The 26221-nt window shown below is 41.3% G+C and overlaps 2 protein-coding genes across 8 annotated transcripts in view; one reads left to right on the forward strand and one right to left on the reverse strand.

Annotated features, from left to right (window-relative positions):
- Nucleotides 1-7698, forward strand: part of col5a2a (collagen, type V, alpha 2a) — a 33069-nt gene extending 25371 nt beyond the window's left edge. For both annotated transcript variants that reach the window (XM_088352350.1, XM_088352349.1), the window contains exons 22-54: nt 21-74; nt 166-273; nt 386-439; nt 516-614; nt 708-761; nt 843-941; nt 1006-1059; nt 1130-1183; nt 1259-1312; nt 1386-1439; nt 1524-1568; nt 1642-1740; nt 1813-1920; nt 2038-2091; nt 2173-2226; nt 2309-2362; nt 2446-2499; nt 2585-2692; nt 2766-2819; nt 3157-3210; nt 3308-3469; nt 3545-3652; nt 3727-3834; nt 3909-3962; nt 4040-4147; nt 4294-4347; nt 4421-4528; nt 4616-4669; nt 4767-4874; nt 5045-5354; nt 5836-6020; nt 6107-6349; nt 7158-7698. In XM_088352350.1, the coding sequence (XP_088208476.1) occupies nt 21-74; nt 166-273; nt 386-439; nt 516-614; nt 708-761; nt 843-941; nt 1006-1059; nt 1130-1183; nt 1259-1312; nt 1386-1439; nt 1524-1568; nt 1642-1740; nt 1813-1920; nt 2038-2091; nt 2173-2226; nt 2309-2362; nt 2446-2499; nt 2585-2692; nt 2766-2819; nt 3157-3210; nt 3308-3469; nt 3545-3652; nt 3727-3834; nt 3909-3962; nt 4040-4147; nt 4294-4347; nt 4421-4528; nt 4616-4669; nt 4767-4874; nt 5045-5354; nt 5836-6020; nt 6107-6349; nt 7158-7304 (3117 nt within the window). In that variant the 3' untranslated portion in view covers nt 7305-7698. The remainder of the gene's footprint in view (nt 1-20; nt 75-165; nt 274-385; nt 440-515; nt 615-707; nt 762-842; nt 942-1005; nt 1060-1129; nt 1184-1258; nt 1313-1385; nt 1440-1523; nt 1569-1641; nt 1741-1812; nt 1921-2037; nt 2092-2172; nt 2227-2308; nt 2363-2445; nt 2500-2584; nt 2693-2765; nt 2820-3156; nt 3211-3307; nt 3470-3544; nt 3653-3726; nt 3835-3908; nt 3963-4039; nt 4148-4293; nt 4348-4420; nt 4529-4615; nt 4670-4766; nt 4875-5044; nt 5355-5835; nt 6021-6106; nt 6350-7157) is intronic.
- Nucleotides 7699-14120: 6422 nt separating this feature from the next.
- LOC148352926 (PTB domain-containing engulfment adapter protein 1-like) overlaps nt 14121-26221 on the reverse strand; it is a 50961-nt gene continuing 38860 nt past the window's right edge. For 2 of the 6 annotated variants that reach the window (XM_088353239.1, XM_088353242.1), the window contains 9 exons: nt 24231-24302; nt 21342-21440; nt 20893-21030; nt 20716-20832; nt 18815-18901; nt 18525-18725; nt 18330-18450; nt 18160-18254; nt 14121-15181 (listed from right to left, as the gene is read on the reverse strand). In XM_088353239.1, coding sequence (XP_088209365.1) covers nt 15110-15181; nt 18160-18254; nt 18330-18450; nt 18525-18725; nt 18815-18901; nt 20716-20832; nt 20893-21030; nt 21342-21440; nt 24231-24302 — 1002 coding nt within the window. In that variant the 3' untranslated portion in view covers nt 14121-15109. Of the gene's footprint in view, nt 15182-16821; nt 16833-18159; nt 18255-18329; nt 18451-18509; nt 18726-18814; nt 18902-20715; nt 20833-20892; nt 21031-21341; nt 21441-24230; nt 24303-26221 lie in introns of all 6 variants that reach the window. The other 4 variants (XM_088353237.1, XM_088353238.1, XM_088353240.1 and 1 more) reach the window with 3 other exon arrangements.

Consider the following 26221-nt stretch of genomic DNA (forward strand, 5'->3'; position numbering starts at 1 on the left):
TAATTTGTTTTTGGTTATAGGGAGATGTTGGTGTTCCAGGATTTAAGGGAGAGGCGGGTCCCAAAGGAGAAATTGTGAGAAGTCATATGTAAAATAACAAAAATGTGATAACATGTTATATTCCCAGAGTAAGTAAATCATTATCGTTCATTTATGACATTTTAGGGTCCCACAGGATCCCAGGGAGTGATTGGACCCCAGGGTGAGGAAGGGAAGCGAGGACTTCGAGGAGATCCTGGAACAGTTGGCCCTCCTGGTCCTGTTGGTGAGCGAGTGAGTCTTTGTCCATCTTTGAGATGAGACTTCCCACGTTGTTTAGAAAATCAAATACGACTTGAAACTTGCAAACCACTTGAGATTCATGTGATCTCCGCTCTGTTTTCAGGGTTCACCAGGTAATCGAGGATTCCCGGGTGCTGATGGTCTACCTGGACCTAAGGTAGACTTATATTTTTGAAAAAATGTGATAAGTGTTTGATATGGCATATAAACTACATCGTGTTTTATCTCCAAAGGGCTCTCAAGGAGATCGTGGAACGTCAGGCCTATCAGGACCAAAGGGTTCCTTGGGAGATCCAGGCCGCACAGGAGAACCTGGTCTACCAGGTGCAAGGGTAACTCTGACATTGAATTTTTAGCAACAGTCTCTGATAGTTATTATGTCTCAAATATTTTGATCAGTAACTGATGAATTTATTCTCCAAAAGGGTCTTACTGGTACTCCTGGAGTCCAGGGAGCAGAGGGAAAGCCCGGACCATTGGTATGCCAACAACCCTAATCCTTTTGAACATAAGATACACGAGCAGATGTAATCCAAAGTATGGCTTTGCTTTTCCTTTAGGGTGCGCCAGGTGAGGACGGTCGTCCAGGTGCCGCAGGATCCCTTGGCAACAGAGGACCTGCAGGTACTATGGGAATCCCTGGCCCCAAAGGATTCAATGTAAGTTCATCATATCATCCCTACAAATTTGTCTTTGACTCTAAAAATATCTTAACATTACCAGGGTGATCCAGGAAAAACTGGTGAACAAGGATCTGCGGGAGTAATTGGTCAAAGGGTGAGTAATACTGAGATAAAGTTTGGGAATTGATTCTTGGAATTACACTGTGACTCTTTTGGAACCCTAGGGTCCTCCTGGAAAAGATGGAGAGGTCGGACCTGCTGGTCCACCCGGCCCATCTGTAAGAGCTTTGCACATGAATACCTATACAGTTTATTTTCTGTCAATATCCTTACTGACTAAAATCAATCCACAGGGTGTTGCAGGAGAACGAGGAGAGCAGGGTCCACCAGGTGTTAACGGATTCCAGGTGTGTCATTATACCCAACACATAATTGCTTAACTCAAAACAGATTAAGTTTGACCTGGCTGTGCTTTATCAGGGTTTACCAGGAAATCAAGGCCCTCCTGGAGAATCTGGAAAACCTGGTGACCTGGTTGGTATATTTGTTTGCATGTCCCGACTGTGTCATGTCCTGGCTTATGAGTGAAGTTTTGAGCATGTGCTCTTTCCTTTTTAGGGAATTCCTGGAGAACTTGGTGCTGTAGGTCAAATTGGACCACGGGTAGGTGGACTGCACTGTGCCAAAAAACTGGGCTTAACTCTGAGTTTAAGAACTACTGACCTTTCATCTGCAGGGTGAGCGTGGAATTCCAGGGGAGAGAGGCGAACTTGGTCCGATTGGTCTGCAGGGACCCAAGGGAATCCCTGGAGCTCCTGGTCCTGATGGACCAAAGGTAACACACTGTAGCACAATTAGTATCCTTTGCAAATATGCTGACAAGAGCAATTTACGTGTGTTCCTGAAGGGTAGTCCTGGTCCTGCCGGTGCCCTTGGTGATATAGGTCCTCCAGGTCTTCAGGGAATGCCAGGAGAAAGGGGAATCTCTGGCCCATCTGGGCCGAAAGGAGATAGAGTACGTTTTTTTTTTTTTCTGTTTCTTTCGTGAAAATCAATATTTTTGTTGGTAGTGTTGGTATCTAATTCAAATGAGACAATCCCCAAAACCTTGTTCCAATGTTCTTCTGTGCAGGGATCCCTCGGTGAGAAAGGATCTGAAGGTACACCTGGAAATGACGGCGCAAGGGTATGCAAATTGTTTTAATTGGCTTCATTCCTCCTTTTGCACAAAAATGAGAAAGTAGAAAACTGTTTTCTGCATCTTAAGGGTGCCCCCGGACCTGTTGGACCCCTAGGACCTGCAGGACCTAGTGGTGACAAGGTACTGCATATTTCAGAAGCTGAAACTGTTTAAAAAACAGAATCATAAGGGGCAATTTAAGTGAGAGTGTGAAACATTTCAGGGAGAACCTGGACCTAGAGGGCCCGCTGGACCTCCCGGTTCAAGAGGAGTGCCTGTGAGAAAACCCGGCCTATGTTTACATCGCAAATGTGCCCTGTAATGTACAATGGTTTCTGAGTATTTGATCATCAAATGCAGGGAAGCAGAGGAGACCCTGGCCCAATCGGTTCTGTTGGATTTGCTGGGCCACCTGTAAGTCCTCGCCCGTTACACTGTGTGACAGAAACCTAGGATTTGATGTGATTAAAAATGTGCTTTTTCTATCATTCTATCACAGGGTCCTGATGGTCAACCTGGAGTCAAAGGAGAGACAGGAGAACCTGGCCAGAAAGGGGATGCAGGATCACCTGGACCTCAAGGATTAGCTGGTGCTCACGGTCCTCCTGTATGTTGCAATAATAATTACCTTGTACAGTTTGAATAGTTTTTCAAAATGAAATTATTTTGTTTTTTCATAGGGGCCAACTGGTGTTGCTGGACTTAAAGGCGGAAGAGGGACACAGGGTGCACCGGTATGGATAGTCCATAGTCATAGAATACTAATGCTTTTGGTTAAAAGGTTAGAGACTGGATGATTTGAGACTATTGACTGAACAAAAGACTAGAATAGACTAGACTGGATTATGAACTTGACCAGAATAGTCCAGCCTAGACAATAGACTGGACCAGACTTCACCTCATTTGACTATAGACTGAACTGCACGGGACAAACCAAGCAAATGGATAAGACGGCCCCCAACAAAACCATTGACTAGACCAGTATAGACTAAACCAGAGTGGACTAACCCAGACTAAATTGTCCTTCTTGATATAAAACAAGAATGATGTTGTGTCACGTTTTATTCCCAGGGTCCTACTGGTTTCCCTGGATCAGCTGGAAGAGTTGGCCCACCAGGTCCAACTGTAAGAAGTTTAGTCAACTTAGATGAATGTTTTATCCAAGAAAGGACTATACCTGACCTGCATCGTAATCCTTCATGAGTGTAAATGATCTCCTCAGGGCCCAATCGGAGAAGCCGGACCAATTGGAGCTCCTGGAAAAGATGGTCCTGCCGGTCTTCGTGGTGACCACGGAGCTAATGGAAGACAAGGAGAGCGTGGACCACCAGGGCCTCCAGGAGGCCCAGGAGACAAAGGGGATTCAGGAGAAGACGGTCCTACAGTATGTTTTGTTGGTTTTGTGTTGAGAAAACACTTTCGATTGAATTAAAGATGGGTTGCATACACTTTGCTATAGGGCCCTGATGGTCCCCCCGGCCCAGCAGGAACTACAGGCCAGAGAGGCATTGTGGGCCTTCCCGGTCAGCGAGGGGAACGAGGAATGGGGGGTCTCCCAGGGACAGCAGTGTGTATTATTTTTATTGCAGTTCCACCATGCTAATGCATTCAACCCTTTATAGTCATATATTTTACTTAAAGGGACCACCAGGAAAACAGGGAGCTCCTGGATCAACTGGAGATAAAGGCCCTTCAGGACCAGTTGGTCCTCCAGGAGCCAATGGGCCACGCGGTGATCCTGGTCCTGATGTTAGTACTGTTTCTGGTTTCCATTTGACTTAACCCCAAGTGTCTTCCATGAGACTAATTACTTTGTACCTCAGGGTCCCTCTGGTTCTGATGGTCCTCCAGGGAAAGAAGGTGTTCTTGGACAGCGGGTGAGCGCCCCATCAAAAAACACTGACATTAGGAAGTGATTAAGAACTGAAGACACCAATCATTTGTCATATTCCAGGGAGACAGAGGCGACCATGGCCCAGAAGGTTTGACTGGTCCTCAGGGACTTCCTGGCCCTGCAGGGCCAGTAGGTGTAGCCGGGGAAGCTGGAAAACGAGGCTATGCTGTAAGTTGAACTTTCTCTGACTTTTTAGGGCATGTTGGAACATAAATGAAATGAAACCGCTATGTGCTATAAGGGTATTAAAATGCATATGAACAGGTGTCAGCAGAAACATTCAACCCCTGAGGACTTTTGACTTGATTTTGCAGGGTTCCAGAGGACCTGTTGGTCCCCCCGGAGCAGCAGGGAAGAGAGGCCTAGTGGTCAGTACTTACACCAGTTGACAGGCAAACTTACAGGTCCAAGATTGGAATGTATACCTGTGATAACCTGCAGGGACCCCAAGGACCACGCGGAGATAAGGGTGATTTGGGTGATCACGGAGAGAGAGGACAGAAGGGTCATCGTGGATTTACTGGGTTGCAGGGACTTCCTGGACCGCCGGTAAGTCAGAGTCCGTCACATTCACTTTGGAGTACATTTTGACATAATTCAATTAATGTGCTTTAATCAGTATTTTTTTTCTTTTAGGGTACTACTGGTGAACAGGGAGCTACCGGAATTGTCGGACCAAACGGTGCAAGGGTATATGTCAAATTGTCATTTATTTCTTTGCCAGTAATGAATAGCAAATTAAGTGTTTGTATCTACTATAGCATTGAGAGAACCCTTTGTTTTTCAGGGCCCACCTGGTCCTATTGGCCCCCCTGGAAAAGAAGGATACATTGGGCAACCTGGACCCATGGGACCTCCTGGAACTCGAGGAATCTCGGGAGAAATCGGACCAGAGGTATTATCTCCTTGGATTAGTATGAACAGAAGTTACCATTGTAATATCTGACTGTCGGGAGGACCTCAAGAAGATAAAAGCATCTTTACAGCAGATGTCTGGCAGCTGGTAGTTCTACCAAAAAAACTAAAGGAACAAAGTGTGAGTAACATTTTTTACTTGCTACACAGGGACCTACAGGAGAACCAGGACCTCCAGGCCTGCCTGGACCACCAGGACCTCCTGTGGCAGCTGTTGATGATCTGTTTGGAGGTTTCCACGAGTACGAAGACGCTCCCCCTCCTCCACCAGAGTTCAGCGAGGACGAAGCTCTACCCAACACCAACGCCTCAGCAGTGCTGCCAGTGGACCCTGGCGTTCAGGCGACTCTCAAAGCCCTCAGCAGCCAGATCGATAGCATGAAGAGCCCAGACGGCAGCCGTAAGCATCCAGCCAGGACCTGCGATGACCTCAAGAGATGCTACCCCAACAAAAAGAGCGGTGAGTTGGCTAAGTACAGTGGAACGCCAAGATACGACAATTCTGCTTTACGTTTGCAATTAATGCTTAAAGGGATGTTGCACGTGGCAACAGATCCTCATTGTGTTCCATAAGATATGCATTTTTTTCTTTAATTCAATATCAAGTACCGTAGTGGGTAGCAGCCCGGCACCACCTATGTCATTTTCGGCAGCAAGCCGGCACAGGAATCTACCACTAAGGAACTAAATACTGCCTTGGCAGCAGATAGTTCTATTGCAATAAATTTGCGACCAGTTTGTTTGGAACCGATCCCGGTAAATGTATGCTCTCATTCGTACTTTGGATTTTACAATTTGACAGCTGAGCTAAAATTAATCTACTCGACCTACGACCGGGTTGTTCAGAACCGATCCTGGTCCGAAATTGGATGTATGCTCTTCAAAAGGCGAAGCTAAATATCGGTCCAAAGGTTAACGCTTGCGCTAAAACTGTGATACAGGAGAATTCTGGGTGGACCCGAACCAAGGCAGCATCGAAGACGCAATCAAAGTCTACTGCAACTTAGACTCCGGCGAGACCTGCATCTCGGCAAACCCGGCTAGCATACCTCGTAAGAACTGGTGGAGTTCTTCTTCCAGGGGAAAACCCGTCTGGTTCGGAGCAGACATCAGCAGGGAAACACAAGTGAGTTTTCTTAACCTTAAAACAACAAACATTTGCGGTGTTGTGTAAAATACCAATCCCTTACTTTGTTCTGACCCCCTTTGCAGTTCACCTATGGTAACAAAGAGCAGTCACCCAACGCCCTGCGGGTCCAGATGACCTTCATGAGGCTGCTGTCCAAGGAAGCCTCTCAGTCCATCACCTACCACTGCAAGAACTCGGTGGGTTACAAAGACCAGAAGACCGGAAACCTGAAGAAGGCTGTGGTCCTTAAAGCCTCCAACGATCTGGAGCTCAAAGCTGAGGGCAACAACCGATTCCGCTACACCGTGGTTGAAGACTCTTGCACTGTAAGTTTGCCTCATATTGTCCTTAAGAAAACATGGAATATTTTTTTTCCTATTGTTTCCTTCTCTAACCTATTATCTTAGTAATTTGGCTACTGGCTGAGGCTCGCCGAGAACCAGCATTGTTATTGTTAGCTGCTTCGTCTTTCAGTGTCACTTGCTTTCCGCAGCTGAACATGGCTATGTTGGTTGATTCAGGCATCTTCCACTTTTTCCCACTGTTTTACTCTCCAGCCACTAACGTTAGCCACTTGGCTGTATGCTACGGCTCACAGCTAGCCCTTAATGTTATTGTTATCTGTTCCTGCTTCATCCTTCAGCGTCGCTCATTTTTCACAGCTGCTCATGCATATGAACGTCGCGAAGTCCCTTGATTCAGACATCTAGTGCTTGTCATGTTCTATCGTTTTCTAAGACTGTTTTCTTTTCCAGCCACTTTCTGCAGCTAACTATTAGCTGTTATTATCAGCTGCTCGTGGAACCAATCCTGCTTGGTCCTTTAGTGATTGCTCTTGCAATATTTTTTTCCCTCTTTAGTAGCTTCTTCTACTAGCCACTTAAGTTAGCCACTTACTGACCAACTCCAGCTATTGGCTTTTTTCAGCCGCTGCGGGTGTATCCATATTTTTTCCACTGTTTATTTCTCTAGCCACTCATGGTTGCGACTTGAGCTTATTTTGTATATCAATGATTTTCTTCTCTGTGTAAATGTCATGGAAATGGTTCCAAATGATTTGGTTTTTGTTTTACACACTTTCATCGATACAGCATACATTTTTAAAGTCATGTTTCTCTTCTCTTGTTTATGCAGCAAGCGAATGGCAACTGGGGCAAGACGGTGTTTGAGTACAGGACACAGAAAACAGCAAGACTTCCCATCGTGGATCTGGCCCCTGTGGACATTGGTGGCCCCAACCAGGAATTTGGCATCGATATTGGTCCCGTCTGCTTTTTATAATAATAAAAAATAAAATAAAATACACTTTTTAAAAGTCATTGGTTCTACGCACATCCCGAGACTTTTTGAACTGACAGCTGAGCCCCTTCAGCCCAATTGTACATACCAGTTCTGAGGACTTTTCTGGCCTGCCAGCCGGATATTTATTTTGTCTTTCAACACAGAACGCATCCAAACATTTCATACCTGCTCATATTATGTCTAACTTAGACAAAATCATTCCCTTTTATGATGGTTGTCTTGTTTCCCTCTTCTAAATGTACGAATACAGATAATAGATTGGAAATGTTGACTATGTTTATCACAAGATGGATTTGAAATGTGGTGGCGTCACCCAGTGGACATAAATTGGTCTGCATTCATTAAAATATCAATTGAGAATTACCGACTGTCACCGTTGAGTTGTGATCTCGTTTTTATTTTGTATTTTTTAAAAGAAATTTAAGTGAGCACAGTTTTCTAGATTTACCCCCCCAAAAAAGGTTTCTTAAAATGAGCAAAAATAGCCAAGATAATTTTGCCATTTTTTTTTTCATTATTGGACATTGAATTATACCTGAGAATAAAAAAATTATATACTTTAAACGAGCGAAATCTTCTAAAAATGGGTATAATTATTTTTATGTTTTGCAGTGAACAAAGATGTAACACTGTCAGAAATAAAATGTTAACACAAAAGTTATGTGGCAATTGTTTGTGACTTTCAACGCACCCTGAACAGAAACCAACTGTCACTAACTTTGCAAAAACGTCTTTGATTTTTAACAAGTTCTTATTTTTGTTGTTTTTTCTTGGAATAAAAAAATAAAATGTAAACAGTTGGACATTCCCAACTCAAACGCAATGTTGGCCATTTTGAAATTCTAATGAACTGATTCTGTTGCCCTGCAAATGTAAAGAAAAACGTTTTCATTTTTTTTTTTAGATAATCTTATTTTGGTCTTTTAGATAAAATAACGTACCACAATTCAATAATTTATTTTTCATGTTTATTCGAGAAGATTAAATATCTTAGGGTATGACAAATGTTTTTGAGATGAAGCTTTTGAGGAGTATTTTAGGAGTGACAAGATTGAGAAATGGAATTGTGACAGACAGAAATGGAGTAGTAGTGGAACTGAGCAAGCGTGTGGAAAGAGAGTACTCGGTTGGTTTGAACACATGGAGAGGATGGATGAGGAAAGAGGTCTAAATATAATGGAAGCTAGAGCTCTTGTTGGTGATAGGAATGAGCGGAGAGGTGTTGTGAAATGATAGCGGGATGTTTGGACGCGTTCTAAGGGATGGGCCGGGCAACCGTATGATGTGGCAGGGGTAAACCAGTGAAAACTGTCGGACCCTGCTGAAGAGTAGTGTTGCGTGACCCTGACCCGAGTGACATGGCCGCTTTCTGGTGTCCCGTTTCATCTGGAGGGACGTAAGCATGACCGACTTGGGTGCCGAAGTGTTTAACTTGTTTGGGTGTTTGGGCATTTGGGTTGGGCATGGTCCAAAAAATGTTTGTGTGTGTTTTTTGCTACTTTTTCCCTTTTCAATTGTCTTTATTTTTGTATGTGTTTGTCTTGCTGTCGGTCACCCCTCTTGAGGGATATGACCAGGGTAGATAGATAGATATTGTTTTTTCTGGGAATTAAAAAATACACCAATCACGAAGGATAAAAGAAATATTTATTGTGCACTATGTTTTCACGAAAATAGAAAATCCCTCGCCAGAATACTACAAAAACAAAGGGGAAAATAAGGTGCTTGCTTAAAACCGGAAGTGGCAAACTTCTACCAAAATTGAAAACGAATGCAATCGTTGGAGCTGTTTATTCACGCACAAAGACTGAGGCTCGCTTCTGTAGCTGTAGTCTCCAGTCAAGATTTTTATTATTGTTAGTAAATTTGAAAAAGCAGTAAAAAGGGCCAGAATGGGACCTTTTTTCAGCCTGGGAGTTTTCTACCCAAATCCCTAGGCCCACTTAGATATGGAGGAGGGATTTGAATGAAAGGAACAGCAACAAGCTCTTCTGATGCATTTTTATTGGGAAGAAATATATGTATGTGTTGATAAGTTAAGAGAAAACACTCCACCATTTTAATGCAAATGGAAAATTATATAAAGATTCTGATGTAGATGAAAACATGTTTACCTATATACAGTATCGGTCATTTGACATCATATTTGCATTTGACTTCCCAACGGATTGTTAGGCTTTACACTAAACTCTTACGAAGTAGCTTCACTACACTCATTTAAAGTTGGCTACCTAAAACATCAAAATGCTCCCAATCAAAGCGCTGGTCTCTTCAACTTTTTTGATGACAATGTTGATGAGAATTTCCTTTTCAGTGTACATCAGCATGAAGACAGTTAGCTTTTTAGCCTAGTTTTCACATTCAACCTGAGTACAGGAAAGGTTCAACAGGGATTTATATGCCAGCCTAGAGGTAAGGAGTTTGCATGTTCTCCCCGTGCTTGCGTGGGTTTCCTCCGGGCACTCCGGTTTCCTCCCACATTTCATAAAACATGCATGTCAGGTTAATTGACCGGTCCAAATTGTCCCTATGTGCGAATGAGTAAGTGACTGTCTCCGTGTGACCTGCGAATGGTTGGCAACCAGATCAGGGTGTCCCCTGCCCACTGCCCGAAAACACCTGGGATGGGCTCCAGCACCCCCGCGACCCTGCTGAGGATAAGCGGTGCAGATAACGGATGGATAGATGGAGCTCTCTGGTGAAGGCATTTAACTGCTAAATTCTGCAAATACAGTACGTAGCACAACACACAGATGCATACCTGTCAAGCTCCAGGGCTCCATGCCCTTACAAAATGTTGTATTTTCCCTTGCAAAATACAAAATAATCTTGCACCATTTTTTTTCCAAATGTGTTCATTTATGCAGTTTAACATGTTATATTGTACATGTGTTTTGTTATATGATGTACATTTCGTTGTGGGATACTGAGTTGCTCAACATGAATGAGGTTTATTATAAAAAAAAGTTCAAAAATGAAGTAGCTTGGACGTTCACTGTAGAAGGAAAAAATACATGCAAATATAATTGAGTACAATTTTCTTATTCAAATTATTAATTCATTTTCTGCATTAAATTATTGTTGGTAATATACTGATTAAAGGGATAACCACAAACCTGTCTTTTTTCATTTTCTCCTTTAATACTTTCTTTATTTCTTAATTTATGTATACAACAATAATGATTCGTAATATAATGCATCAAAGCAAGTGAGCCGTTTGAGAGCCGGCTCTCTTTAATAAGTTGAGCCTAAAAAGCTGGTTCTCTAAAAAGAGACGGACTTCCTTTCACTAAATAACTACCACATGTAATCCGAGGCGACAGATGCATGTGCACAAGGCTCGCTTCGTTTGCAACAACAACAAAAAAAACATACCGAGATGGAGGCTACCGCGGCAAACTCGTTTGACTTGATTGATTTGCCGTTTTGTGATAGTCGGTGTATACTGGATGGTACCCATAATTGACAAATGTGCGTTTTTCCATACAGATTTTCTTGTACGTCGTACACGTCTTAAAATGCATAATAAACGTACTTTGTACGGCAAAAACGTACAACCTGTACAGGTATGCAGATGACAGGCAAAAAGTGTCAGATGAGTGAACTGAATAATATCAGTCCTTGTTTTAACACGTTTCTTTTTCTTTTCCTGGCTTTTTTGTCTCCACCCAGCACCTTTCTGCCTTTCATTGTACATGACTCACATCATTTGCGCTAATCTGTGTTCATTTTACTGCTTAAGAGGAGTGGTGGTGGTACAAACCAACTTTGGGAGGAGATAATTCCCCCAGATGATAAAACTAGGCTCTTCTGTTGCGCTGAATGTGGCTTAAATAACTGATTAGAAAATGGATGCACGAGTAAGTTAAGATATTGCAAGTGACAGATCTATCCATCAATTTATCTACCCTGGTCATATCCCTCAAGTGACAGATACATATTCAAATTATCATCCAGCCATCGTGAGCTGGTCTTTTGGGAAATCTCCCGTTCTTCCCGATTTGCATCACTGGCATTGGCGGTAGTCATTTTTCAAGGGGAGAAAAGCAGAAGTCTAACGCGTAGAACGGTAGGTTTGGTGAATATGCCCGAATAGAAACCAAACATTCTCTTTTGAAAATGTCTTTTGTTTTATCTTTATCAACGAGCAGTTTTTCCGGTCGATTAAAAACAAAATTGTAATATGTGGGTGCTGTTTTGTATAAAAGCAGGTAGTGAACTTTAGCAAGCTGTGGAGGGCGCCATTGGATAGTTTACACCGTTTAAACATTGCGACCGTCAAAAATTATTTCTACGTATTTCTTTTAGGAGTTGTTTGTTTCGTTTAACGCCTTTTAGTTCGAACATTGCATCATTGCATAAGGAAGTAGTGCTTTGCAAAATTATTGTTACATTTGTTAATTTGTATTCTTTAAATAGTAAACAGAACACGTCCATTATCTGCACCGCTTATCCTCCGTAGGATTGCGGGGGTGCTGGGGCCCATCCCAACTATCTTCGGGTAGTGGGTAGGGGACACCCTCAAATGGTTGCCAGCCAGTCGCAGGAAACACAGGTACAGACAACACACTTGCTCATTCACACCTAGGGACAATTAGGACCAGCCAATAAATCTGACATGCATGATTTTGGAATGTGGGAGGAAACTGGATTGCCCGAAGGAAACTCACGCAAGCACGGGGAGAAAATTCAAACTCCACACAGGAGGAGTCGATCCCATGACCTCAGAACTGTGCTGTTGACACGTTAACCACTCACCGTGCCACCCAAACAGAAAATGTAATGTAAAGTACTTATTATTATATTCTGTATGTATGTACCTTCTTTATTTTCAGTATATTGAAACCTCATCTAATCTCACTAGCTGTACTGCTTATCCTTATTAGGGTCGCGGGGGGGCTGGAGCCCATCCCAGCCATCTCCGGGCAGTGGGCAGGGGACACTGTGAACTGGTTGCCAGCCAATTGCAGGGCACAGGTGGACAGACAACTCACTCGCTCAGTCACACCTAGGGACAATTTGGACCGGCCAATTCACCTGAAATGCATGTCTTTGGAATGTGGGAGGAAACCAGAGTGCCCGGAGGAAACCCACGCAAGCACGGGGAGAACATACAAACTCCGTACAGTAAGGCCGGTAGCTGGATTTAAACCCACGCAGGAGGTTCCCACGACCTCAGAACTGTGCCGCACATGCGCTAACCACTGTTCCGCCGTGCTGCCCTTTATTGAAACCATTAAATCATTATTTCAAACAGAGACAGGGCTATTTTTATCACATTTTTTTAATCTCGTCCAATTTCTACCTTTTGCTATGAAACACATTCAACATAATGCTTGTTAAACTCTCGTCTTGTTAATTTAGGAGGAGCAAGTTTTCGTTTTGTTTCAAGATAAAAAAATTGAACTCAAAATAAACATACTATTTCAAATTACTATTGTAGTACATTAACATTTCGTTTATATTTAAATATTCCTTTTCATATCATAGAGGATAGAAAGCTGAAATGCAGGACCTAACACTTGACATATTGAGACCTGCGACTGGCAACTAGTTCAGATTGTCTCCTGAAGATTTCCAGGATGGTCTCGAGTGAGGATAAGCGGTCCAGGTAATGAGTGAATGAACGGACATATTGGATGTTTCATGCTTTGAAACAAACTTTGAGACTCATCCACTTTGCTTGTTGTTTTTCACGATGACCCCAAGAGGTCACTAACTTAAAACGGCACTATAGAAGCCCAGGCCCAAAAATCTCTACTACCTTAGTTTTGAATTTCAGCCAGCAAGAGGACATTAAGCTGTTGTTAATCTCCATCATCACCACCACCACCACCACCATCTTGCATTCAGCAAGATGGCCGCCAAACATGTTAGCTTCTTCACATTTTGGAATAAAATTACAAATGTCTCAACCTAAAATCATATTTATGAGATAGTACATGTGTTTTTGCTTTATTATTGAATCAACAGTGTAAAATTGGAGTATTTCTACACCCTAAGGCAGGGGTCAGGAACCTTTTTGACTCAAAGAGCCATAAAAGCAAAAAATGTTTTAAAAACAAATTGAGAGAGCCACATCATATATTTTCAGACAAAATTGAAAAAACCGCCAAACACGCTCTCTCGACAAAAGCGAATTCTTCAGCACATTTTATTTCACTGTGTGTCATTTGATGATTTAATCAAATGTATGAAATGATAATAATGCCAAATCTGTGTCCCAGATCAATGTAAATATGCCATTTACAATTAGTCTTCCACCGTCAGTTAAGAGTGTTGTGGCAATTTTTTTCCATGAAATTTGTCCTTAATAACGGTTTCAAAACAATGTGCATGCAAAGTTCTTTTTAAAAAATGTCACAAATTACTGCAAACGATAAGCATATCGGCATATTCACTTTCGGTGTAGACTGCACTGAGCGGGAGAGAGAGAAGGAAGTGCCTTGCGCTGTGTGCAGGGATCCGCCCACCAGTACCGCTCACCCAATCAAAGTCGTTTGCCAGCTTTTTTATTTATCAGTTTAAATGGTTTCTTATCGAAATTCTGCATTTAGTTGCTTTATGGACCAAAATCTGGATGAAATCACTTGACTTTGGAACGCCACAGAGAGATGTGCAATAGTTACATTTTATTTCGGAGCCATATGTTCTCATGAAAAGAGCCATATATGGCTCCCGAGCCAGAGGTTCCCTACCCCTGCCCTAAGGTGTCACTATATAACACACTGGGACATTAAGGGTTTATTTTCTCATTTTATTCGAGTAGATATCTTAAAATATGACAAATTATACTACATTTTCTGGGCAATTTATTTTCTCGCATTAATACTGTCACAAATAATATGCCCTTACAAGAAATGTTTAATCACTCTTTTCCTTTAGTACCCTTTTTCAACAGTATTTTAGAAAACAACGGTAAAAATAAAGAAATTTCATACATAGGGTGCCTCCCAGAACCAAACCGTGCAAGAAAGACATTGGTAGGCAACAACAAAAAAATGTTGAAATAATCAGGAAGAAAACAAAAAGTTAAAAAGAAGTAAATCACATTGCAAATGACAAAGACAAAGAAAATGTGTGTACCATCGTTAGCAAAATTTCCTTTTCAGTTTGTAGAAAAATAGGACTCTTTCTTGAATTCATTTCATCTCGTTTTAGGGTTAAGGGTTCGTGGTATCCTAAATCCTAACCTTTTTAGAAATTAAAATTGTAACATCCCAACTCAAGTGTACATTTTGGCACTTTTACAAAAATGGTGTTTAAAAAAAAGAGGACACAACAAAATCTAAAACTGAAAGTAAGGAAGAAAACAAAACGTCCACAACAAGTAAAACACGGTACAAGTGATGAAGACGAAAAAAATATGTGTACCGTTGTTATCAAAACTTTCCTTCCAATAGGTCGAAAAATAGGACTCTTTCTAGATGTGTTTAGTCTACAGTTAGGGTTAAGGGTTAGAACAGATCCCAAACCTTAACCCTTTTATATTAAAAAAAAACAAAATATCAGAATGTGACATCCCAACTCAAGTGTGCATCGGGCACTTATACAAAAATCATATTTCAAAGAAGACAAAAAAACTAAATATGAGTAATAAAACAAAATGACAACAAGTAAAACCAATTACAAGTGATAAAGACATAGAAAATATGTGTACCGTGGTTAGCAAATTTCCCTTCCAGTTTGTAGAAAAATAGGACTCTCTCTAGAATAACTCTTATCTAGGGCAAAGATTAAGGGTTAGGGGTAATCCCAAATCCTAACCCTTAACCCTAACCCACTCAGCAGCGACCGTCCAGCGGGTCCAGAGAGAAGATGGCGCCCTCTAGTGTTAGTCCCATATCGAAGCCCTCCTGGAACAGGATCGGACCACAATCAGTTCATTTAGCATAATAAAGGGGACAAAATATAATACTAATAATTGTCAACATTTAGCATGCATTTCAATAGAAAATAACGCATGCATGAAAAGGGCAAACAAGTTTTCTATTTTTGTTACAGAGAAAAGTACAGAGCGAAAACGGAATGTCATTAAAATGAATATAATTAGTGCTTCTTATTAAATGTATTATTATTATCATGATTATTTTAGCTGGTTAGCTAGTTATTTTAGCTAGTAAATAGAATTTATTTATGTTTGAGCTACAAGTGAATCCACTCATACTATTTTCATCAAGATTTTTGCACAAATAATATATTTTTTCTTTTAATTAACAAATATTGTTTATCTCTTAGCTAATTATTTTAGCGCATACATATGTTATTTGAAAGAACTACAAACAAATTATTTTACATACTAGATTAAATCCATCTCAGAATCTTACAAAAAAAAATAACCTTGCCTGAAATATTTGATAAAAGATCAAATAAAGAATAAAAATCTATAAGATCTAAACCTAGTGCTTCTTATTCAAGATATTGTTCTTAATGATAATAAATATGTAACGGGTGTAATATTAACTCTATTTTTTTTTTTTTAATTCCTGCTGAAATATGTTTGTATAGTTGGTGTGTAAGGGTCCTGCAATGACGAATCCAACAGTGCCACCTGCTGGTATGGGGTAAGGTTCAGTTTAGCCTCTGGTTTTATGACCGGAAGGCGGAAATTGTTAGCAGTCTCCAGCGCGCTGCTAACGGTAAGCCACGATCTTTTGGTGCTCCGCAAAAAGTGAATTGACAACATTAAAACCACAACAGACAAATCTTGCAACATACACAGTAATGTAACCAATGTTGTCAAGCTGTTTGGATCTATTTTCGTTTCGTTTCTGTCACCATTTATGTTAGTTTTGCCGTATGTTGCACTGTACTTAAAGGCTAATTTGATGTTGAGAACCAGCGGAGGTGCTAACCACATGGTGTGTGTATGTTTTGTCGCTCATTGCAAGTAAATTGTTCCCGTTTTTACACTCGTTATTATAATTATTTCTGTTTTCACAAATATAGAAACAGGATGATGTTGGTTGAAATTCAGATTGAAAAATATGTCGAGTTGAATTCATTGTAAAAGTTAAAACCACTATACAATCATTTGTTAAAAGTATCTTGTTAAAATGTATGTAAAAATAATTGTCATGGTTGATTTTCTGAACTTTTATTGAATCCCAACTGTAAAGAAAACTATTTGTTATGCTTTGAGCAGTCTCCAGCGCGCAGTTAACGATGTTGAGAACCAACGGAGGTGCTAACTACTTGGTGTGTGTATGTTGTGTCGCTCATTGCAGTCTCCAGCGTGCTGCTAACGTAACTGAAATAAAAGCCTCATCATCCAGTTCAGCCTGAATGTGGATCCTTGGTGGGACGGGTACACTGCAGTTACAAATATAAACTAAAAGCATTTTAGAGTACTAGCTGGTTTACATCAAACACCTTTTTGTGTGTGAGCTATTAGTGAATTGTTTTACATACTGTATATTTTTTCTCTGAAAATTTTGCACAGAAATAAAACGATCAAAATAATAATGATGATAATGATTCAGAGAAAAGTACAAACCATCTTTGCCGCTGCAAGCAATTGAGGGTACAGACAGAAGTTAGGAAAGAGACAATTACAAAGCAAGCGTTCAAAGATTTTCTTCAAACATTGCCACCTAGTGGAATAAAACAAAATACTGTATTGTCCATCTCTTGGAATTTTATCTCGTCCAACTGTAGTTCTTGGTTCTGATGTCGACCTGATTAAGGTGTTTTTCGTTTGTCTCGTTAGTCAATGTAGAATTGTATTTAACCACAGCTGCTAAACATCAGCTTGCACTACCCCAACGGAGCTTTATCGTCGACGGCGACTTTAATCGGGCATGTTTATTGACTGTACTCCCAAATCCTTTCAATTGTGGACTCCCAATCTACTAAATTGTGGACTGAGCAATTCGGAAAAACGCTGGACTGTGTAATGTAAGATCAAACATCCGGCAACTCTGTTTTGACCCTCACCCCTTCCTTTCCTTTTGTATGTTAACCTTGTCTTGTTACTTAACATTATTTAGTTAACTGGTTTTGGTTAATCTTTGTCAGATTCTTTTTTGATGTACTTTGATTCTTTATCTTGAAATTTTGTGTTCTTGTGTCTCTCTATTGTAGTTTGGTCTTGTCTGTTAATTCCCTTTCCAATGTTGACCCGGTTAAGGAGTGTCTCGGTTGTCTTGTTAGTCAATATGTACTCAGTTAACGTGTTTAAGTTAGTGCTTGACACATAATTGGTTGTTGTGTCACTCCAGTCTAGCTTGCGACCTTGGTTCTTTATTTCAGAACGTTCAAAAACCTTGTCTGTCTTGTTCGTCAATGTGTATTTAGTTATTGAGTTTCGGTTAGTCCTTTTCAAATCATGTCACGCCTGGTTGTTGTTTAAGTTAATTTTCCCAAGTTTCAATTGACTCCCTTCACATTTTCTACTTTGGTTCTTGATCTCAAAACCTTCAAAAACATTGAGGTCCAGGATCGGGGAAGCTCCCCCTTACATCGTCCAAGTTGTTATTGTTTGTCACGTGAGTCAATGTGTATTTAGTTACCGGTTTTTGATTATTCCTTGCCAGGTCATTGGTTGTTGAGTCCGTTGGTCCACCTACCTTTCAATTGAGACCCTTATCTTTCGCTAAAGTGGTTAACATTGTGTTTTGGGTCTGCGGCTCACAAAATCTGACATAACTAAACTGCCTGCCTGCCACAAGCTAAGACCTGATCCCTGGACTTTACCTTTCTTGTACCTTGTTCTCAGAGTCATAGGATTAAGGCTAAAATCCTATTCCACTCCAGATATACGTACGTTTCCATCACGAAGGACTAAAAAGGATCTTAAAAACAATCCCTTGACCGAACCGAAATTGTTGCTCACCTGCATTTCGTCCAGCTTGGACTGAATATCCGGAGGGAAGTCGGCAGAACCGCAGGTGAATGGATCGAATGGTTCTGCTCCGAACAGGTCTTTCCCTTTCCATGACATGGAACGTAAACATTAGAGGTTGTTCTAGCAAAAAAAAGTGACACCAGGGGTCTTGTTCACACCTATATCCGGGGACATCTGACAGCCGTTGCTAGCTTGCGTGGGCACAAGGACCGTCCCGGGTGAGAACGGAACCATGTCGAAGACGTCCGTGGACCGCGGTTGTGCCGAAACGCTCCCTGGCTGTGGATGGAAGTTCGTAAATGAACTAGGTTGTGTTAAAAGTCAGAAAGTGGACAGACATCAAGCAAGTTTACGCAAGGTTGTGGGATGCCCTCTGTAGCGTTAGAAGAAAGAGAAGCACGTTTGCCAGGAGGCGGAGTTAGTAGTCCGGCAGAGAGGTTGGAGTCCGGCGAGCTCATGGGAGTAAGGGTGACAGACGACACCTCCAGAAACAGGTCGTGACACCAGAAGAGAGAAGAAGGTCTTTGCGATTCGCTAGCTCCGTTAGCATACGGCTAAGAAGAAAAGATGGCGGACGCCGGTGCCGGATGAGTCCGGCAGGCGGTTCAGGGTCGTGCAAAGCTGAGAATCGCTTCGTCCTTACCGGCGGCACGTGAGCTATCATCAACTGTTCTTCTAGATCTTGGAGTTGCTGCTTCAAATGAGAGTTTTCAGCTTCCAGGTCTTGAATCTGCAACGAAAACCACAACAGACGGGGTTTAGAATAAGCCTTAGCCCACTGATCTTGTATAATGCCCCTGGTTGAGTTCCAAAAATTACCCGTGATGGCTAAAATTTGTGAAGTAGAATTACTTATTGTTATTACAAACACAGTACAGTATATTATATATACAGTAGACCTCAGGATATGGCTTTATGACCTTTTTGCTTTACGATGTGGGTTAAGATGTACAATGCTCTTCTCTCTCTTCATTAAGTTCAGAATTTCTTGTATTTTATAAAGTCTTTGCGAGTTGGCGACACAATAATGTATTTTTTGTCTCCTATTCATTTACTCCAGGTTTCAAGGCTTGCAGTGACGCACAAGGGAGAAGAAAATCAGGATAATCACGGAAATTAAAAAAAAAAAAGTTCCCAAAAAACGACAAAGAGTGAATGAGAAAAACAGAACATCGACTTTTGTTTTTCTGGAGTCATCGAAAAATTGGGAAAAAAAGAAAATCTTGGGAAAATCTTTAATTTGTTAAAAAAAATCATTTTCTCCTCAAAAAAACAAAAAAATAGTTAAAAGAAAAACGTGAAAAAAGGATTAAGAAAAACAAATACAAAATATTATTAAAACATGTATTATTAATATTAATACAAATATTTTAAAAACTGGAGAAAAAATACTTTAAAAAAGAAAAATAACAATTTCGAAAAACATATCAAAAGATTTCCCTCCCACAATGCTTTACATTGTCTTTGTTCAGTTCAGAATCTTTGCTAATTAATTTGATATGATACTGTTTTTTGTACCGTATTTATATGTCTCAAGACTTGCTATGACGCTAAAGGGAAAAGCAAAAACATTATAACCACAGAAACAAATCTAGCAAGTATCAATACAAGGAATTATTTATTCATATGCACGTATATTACACATAAGAAGTACTTACCATATACTATTCCGTTACTTTAAGGTTTTTAACCTGGGATAGGCAGGCTTCGGAAGGCATTGGTTGGTTAGCATAGCTTTCTATGCCCAGCTATACAGCCATTTTCCTTTGTGATTACCAACTCAGAACGGATTCATGTTGAAACCTGGGGTTTTACTGTACAAGGACCACTATTTCATGACGACTTTCGAACAGTGTTCCCCTGTTTTGCCCATGTGGCAACTGTTTCCTTTGAAGGACTAGCTTCTGTGTTTGAAATGTAATACAAGGCTAAAATAAATGTAAGTTCATTAGAAAGTCTTCTTCATAAATATCTTGTGTTTATCTGAGCTTAAAGTTGAAATATATTGCGAAATAATACTACTTCGCTTCTGTGATCTGGTTGTCATCAGTAGTCTCACACAATGGCTGACAGGACGGTTGCATGTCCAATCCGTCTCCATCCATGTTAAAGGATTAACAATGCAATACTGTAAGTGTGTGTATGATGTATGCAAAATCGATATCTTGTAATAGTTCAGAAAAATGGTAAATGGTCTGCATTCATATCGCGCTTTTCAAGTCAATGAAGATCTCCAATCCAAAGATTATGCACATTATTTTCATGAACTTTTTGGCACATGGTCTTGATTTGTTTTAATAAACGGAGACGGAATTTAAGCTTCAATTACACGTCACAGTCCTTCTGAGGTGGTTAGCACTGTGTCATATCGATGGCGTTACACAGCCACTTAAACGTAGTTTGCTTAATCATTCCTCCGTCGATGATAACTGAGCTGCCAAACCAATGAAACAAAGAGCTCCATCACAAGCTCGGGACTATCGAACGACGCCTCATTAAGGCTGAAGTAGCGCTTAAAGTGGATAACAACAAACAAGCGCGTACTCGTTTCTGCAGGCTCCCGATCTGCTTCCTGGTTTCCACGTCCTTGCCTCCAGACTCCAGGAACTTCTTGTAGGCCAGGTCGAATGCTTGACCAATGGTGAGCGTGATCTCCTCAGCCTGCGATATGAATGGTTGAGATTGACAGAAACGGGTATTGATGTCCGACGGGGCACTTACACACTTTTCGCTGTCGAAGACGTAGCAAAGGTGCTTGTGGGACTCTGAATCTTTGCAGATGAAGGTGAAGATCCGTTTGTCGGTTTTGTCATCAGCGCAAAAGGAGATTCGGTGGAGCTGGCAGTTGTGCTGGACATCCTGAAATAGGAAATTGTTTGATGTTCTGTCTTGTTCTGCTTTTATTTTGAAGCCACAGTTTATCCTTGTTCCTTTATTGGTGGTTTGGTCTTGTCTCTGATCACATTATTGAATTTTGCAGTGTTTGCTAATGAGCACATTGGCCCAGTGACCAGTTATTTTTTGTAGAAGAACCTGTAACTAAAGTCAATATGGGATTTTACTTTCGCTACCTGTGTTTGAGACTTTGGCTTCTTTGGCTCCCCATGAGTGTACGATTCAGAGTGGCAATGAGTACAACAACAGACCACGTTAGACATTGCAGCACTTACTCTAGTCTTGGGCTCGAGAATCTTCACCCCATAAATTGAAATCTGCAGCTCCACTTTGGGGGTCTTCTGTCCCTCTGACTTCTTTATGTGTCTCTGAAACTTCAAAAGGGTTCAAGGACTTTTGTTAGCATGTCTGACCATTTTAGACAACAAGTGGTGGTTATAATGTGGCCACCAGCCACTGGTTCAGGTCTTCAATTATCTGCCAATGATGTTTAAGAGCAACTTAGTGTGATCTGAGAAGATTAGATGTGACTTTGAGTTTTTAAATTGTTTCTTGGTTCCTGTCACGTTTCGGGACTGGACCTTATATGCAGGGAAGCATGATCCAGAGAAGGCATGCTAAAAAAAGATGGTGTTTATTACAAAAATCAGGTAAAAAATGATTTCAAAACAACTAAAACAGTGCTTAGGGCCCGTCTGTATCACGGGTAAAATTTTGCGGGTTTTTTTTGCCAACCCGCTGTCCATCGGTGTTATGCCCGCAAAACAGACGCCGGCGACTGTTCCGCTTCCTCATCGCGTCATTTCCGCGTCATTTTCTCGTGTGGACCACGGGTATAAAAGCTGCCGAGCCGGCGTTATGCCGAGAAATGCATCCTTGCCGAGATTTGCATCCCCTCGCTACTACAACCACTTTTACCTCGTTTTATCTCACTTTTATATCACTTTTAGGGAATTTAATGGCAAACATATAACCAAAACCACTTCGTCTTGCTTTTGTTGGGAATGTAATACAACTTAAACCATTCCGTCTTTGTATTTGTTGTGAATGTAATCGAACGGTAATGCACGCCATATACAAATCACTTTTGAGCAGGTAACATGTTTATTTTGCCTTTTTCTATTCAAATCGCTCGTATTGAAACTGTTATGCACTCTACCATAAAGCTTATTTCTGCATAATAAGCTTTACGGTAGAGTGCATAACAGTTCTCAAAAGTGATTTATATACAGTGTGCATTACCGTTTGATTACGTTCACAACAAAAACAAAGACGGAATGGTTTATTTTGTATTACATTCCCAACAAATGCAAGACGAAGTGGATTTGGTTATATGTTCGCCATTACATTCCCTAAAAGTGAGATAAAACGAGGTAAAAGTGGTTGTAGTAGCGAGGGGATGCAAATCTCGGCAGGGATGCATTTCTCGGCATAACACCGGGCTGTAGAAATCATAACCGCTCAAGACACAGTCCCGTGAAGATCAAGATTTCAAGCTATGGCACCGAAGAAGCCAATATGTTATTATTGTAATAGTTTTTCATTTGTATTTTATTATCTTGTTATGAAATGAAAAGAAATGTCAAGAAATAAAAATGGATTAAGACGAGGTCACTACGGTGACGGGGATCCATGTCCACCCCTTGACATCTCGAGCACAACTGACGTGTGCTCGGCAAATCGCGCTGTATATACGCGGAGAAAGGCGTTTGACCGTCACACGCGGAAAACGCCAATTTCACGTAATAACACCGCGATACAGGCGCAGAACATGCTATGACCGTGCTCCACCCACGATTACCCGCTGAAATTTCGCGCCCTACCCATGTGTAACCACGCCCTGGCCGCGGCCAGAGCACGTCGTTCCGCGTCATTTCCGCGTCATTACCTCGTGTGCCGCCCGCAGTTAACACGTGGTCTAAAGTTTTGAGCAGCGCAAAACTTTTTCGCGCGGCCAACCGCGTGTGAATTTCCGACCGCGTGTAAAGCACTGCTGTATCTCGTCTATATGGCGATCTCAAAGCGTCCAACATCGTCTGCTTCACGGGCAGAAATTTCTGGCCGTGATTCAGCCTCGATACGCCCGTGAAAGGCTTGGTGACCGGGCCCTAAAGTTTTGAGCAGCGCAAAACTTTTTTGCGCTGCGAACCGCGTGTGAATTTCCGACCGCGTGTAAAGCACTGCTGTATCTCGTCTGTATGGCGATCTCAAAGCGTCCAACAGCGTCTGCTTCACAGGCTCGAATTTCTGGCCGTGATTCAGACGCAAACGGCTGTGTGACCGGGCCCTTAACAGGAAGATAAACCTGACATGACATGACCCGAGGAATGACAGTCCCTTGCTCCTGGAGGCAAGGACAGATGCAGCCACTGCCCAAACCGTAAACAGTAGTCCTTTGTCACCAAAATTAGGTACAAAAGCGGCCAAGGGTCTTTCGCCTCTTAAACATGGGACAAAAGTGTCCAAGAGCCCTTGGGCGCCTAAACCAAAGACAGAAGTATTGGAGGGTGCTGTCCTTCACCGCCAAAACCGGGGACAGTACTGGCTGAGCGTCCTTGGTCGTAGGTCCTCAAAGCCCAACCCAGGAACAGAAACAGCCAAGGGGTTTTTAACGCTGAAACCCAGAACCAAAGCAGCTGAGGGACTGTCTTTCACCGGCAAATCAAGGGACTAAAGCGGCTAAGGGTCATTCACAGCCAAAACTGGGGACAGAAGTGGTACAGAACCAGTACAGGGGTACAGGGGCCTGGAGGTGTGCGGATCCAGGGCATGAGTCTGGAGGCTTTTCCTGAGGTCCTCTAATGGTCTTTGTCTCTGTCGCATTATGTCAGGTTTGTTTTGTTTTTTCTTGTTCGGCACCTTTTTACTTGTTTGTTACTTTATTCCTGCGTTTTGGTATCAAACAAAAACTTTTTTTTTAGCATGCCTGCCTTGATTCCTAAATCGTGGCAGTTTCAAGTGGAGAATTTGATAACAGTTTTGCGGTTGATAAATCACCTCCTTTATGGAGTCACTAAATGTCTTCCCCTGCAGGACACTCAAGTGCAAAGGCACCTTGCCAGTCGCTGATGGTCAAACATTCATCACCGTCTGCTTTCGCTCACAAATTTATAAAACGGTTGTAGTTTTAAAGACGGGTGTTTTTGGGGAGTCTGACATTTTACCTTAAGCTTTCTGACAGCATCCTTGACGACTTCGGTTCCTTTCGGGGCCTCCACCTCTGTGTTACCGAGGAACTGCAAGAGAATAACTTCAATCGTGTTGGATTTGTAGATCACGATACATGGACCTTAATTAATCAGAGAAATAGTTGTATTTTCAAGATCTTATACATAAGGTCCAGTTCCGGCGAGCCCAGAAAAGAAAACCACACAGATGCAGACACAAAATACAATTTTAGGAAATGATTTATTTACAGAAAAATGAATTACTTTCGGATAGTGTACCTAACCAGAACAAACAAGTTTACTAGGATCTCTAGATAGATAGATAGATAGATAGATAGATAGATAGATAGATAGATAGATAGATAGATAGATAGATAGATAGATAGATAGATACTTTATTCATCCCCGAAGGGAAATTCACAAAGGAATACAAAGATTTCAAAGCTGCACTAACACAAGCCCTGCTCCATTATGTTCAAACGCTAACTAGATGTAATTAACAAACACCAACAAGATATAACCAAGCAAAAGCAGAAAAGATTAGTTGTGACATTAACTTGCTGTGACAACACAATATGTTGAAACACTAACTCACTCTTACTCAACAAAAACATGAAAAAGGGACACCGTAGGATATGTTGGCTTACTCCAACTGAACAAAATTCTGACAGAAAGACAATGCAAGATATGTTGAACACTAACTAGATCTTAATACACAATACATAAAAGAAAATATGGGATATGTTGGGACACTAGCTAATTTTAACTGAACAAAACATGAAAAATTGAAGCGTAAGATTTGTTAAAGCAATAATTAACTTTGACTGAACAAAACATAAAAGGGACACAACACAGAATATATTGAAAACGGACTAACACTAACTGAACAAAACATGCAAGAAAGACAAGGAAGGATAAGTTGGAACTCTGACCAGATTTGACTGAACAAAACATGAATGAGTCAACACAGACTATGTTGGAACACTACCTAGCTCTAACTGGAGAAAACATTAAGAGAGACAAGACAAATAATGTAAGGACACTAACTAACTGTAACTGAATCAACACATGAAAATGAAAGACAACATAACTGAACAAAAACATGGAAGAAAGCCAATGGAGTGTATGTAATTCTACAGGGAACATTCTCAAACATCGATAGAACAATAACAGAAGTTCCAAGCCAAGACCATCAAACATTATTTGTGGAACACTAATTACCTAAAACTGCACATAACATGAACATTGAAAAGAAAGAGGGAGAGAGTAAAAGTGAGGAAACAAGTAACGGAAAAAAATGAACATGAAAGTTGTCTGTGGGAGCTGTGAGTGTCCTTCCATACTCCCCACAAACTCTTTGAGACATCATACCTTTGAGACACCAAAGAGTAAAATTCCACAGAAAACCCCAAATGCAGAACATGACAGTAAAGAAAGTACAAAATATGACTGAAAGAATCCGGTACTTTATTCCTCGGCAGATGGCACCATGAAACGCACCAGCGCATCAGTGAGCTTGACGGGGAGCTTCTCCATCCAATGTCTTTGCCTCATCAACTTGACGGTTGGCCCCATAAAAGTTTAGAAAACTGAGACTCGATTTCTTGAAAAACGATTGTTTGCTTCTCGGCTTGCCGGCTAATGATCCTGCGCTCAGAGACACACTCTAATTATAGATTCTTGTCTTGCAAGCTCTATTTAACCGGATAAATATGCTACCTGCATTCGAGGGAAAAATACTCGCCTTGTTGGTCGAAACTTTTGCTTGTTTTGAGATTCACTTTTTTAGTTTTAAATGGAATTGACGCAAAAACATGGTAGGAAATGAGCATTAACAGATAAATGCAGGGCCCTTTTCCTTAGATCTTGTTCAATCCAGAACAATAAAAACAACAGATTGTCATGGTTGCCATGGCGCCCAATTGTCCCCGCCCGTGTGGCGCCGGCTGCAGCTTGTTGACAGATTGGCTTCCTCACTATTTAAACCC

Source organism: Urocampus carinirostris, chromosome 14 (genome assembly GCF_059441175.1).
Source record: "Urocampus carinirostris isolate Australia breed hairy pipefish chromosome 14, RoL_Ucar_1.0, whole genome shotgun sequence".
Classification (NCBI taxonomy): Eukaryota; Metazoa; Chordata; class Actinopteri; order Syngnathiformes; family Syngnathidae; genus Urocampus; species Urocampus carinirostris.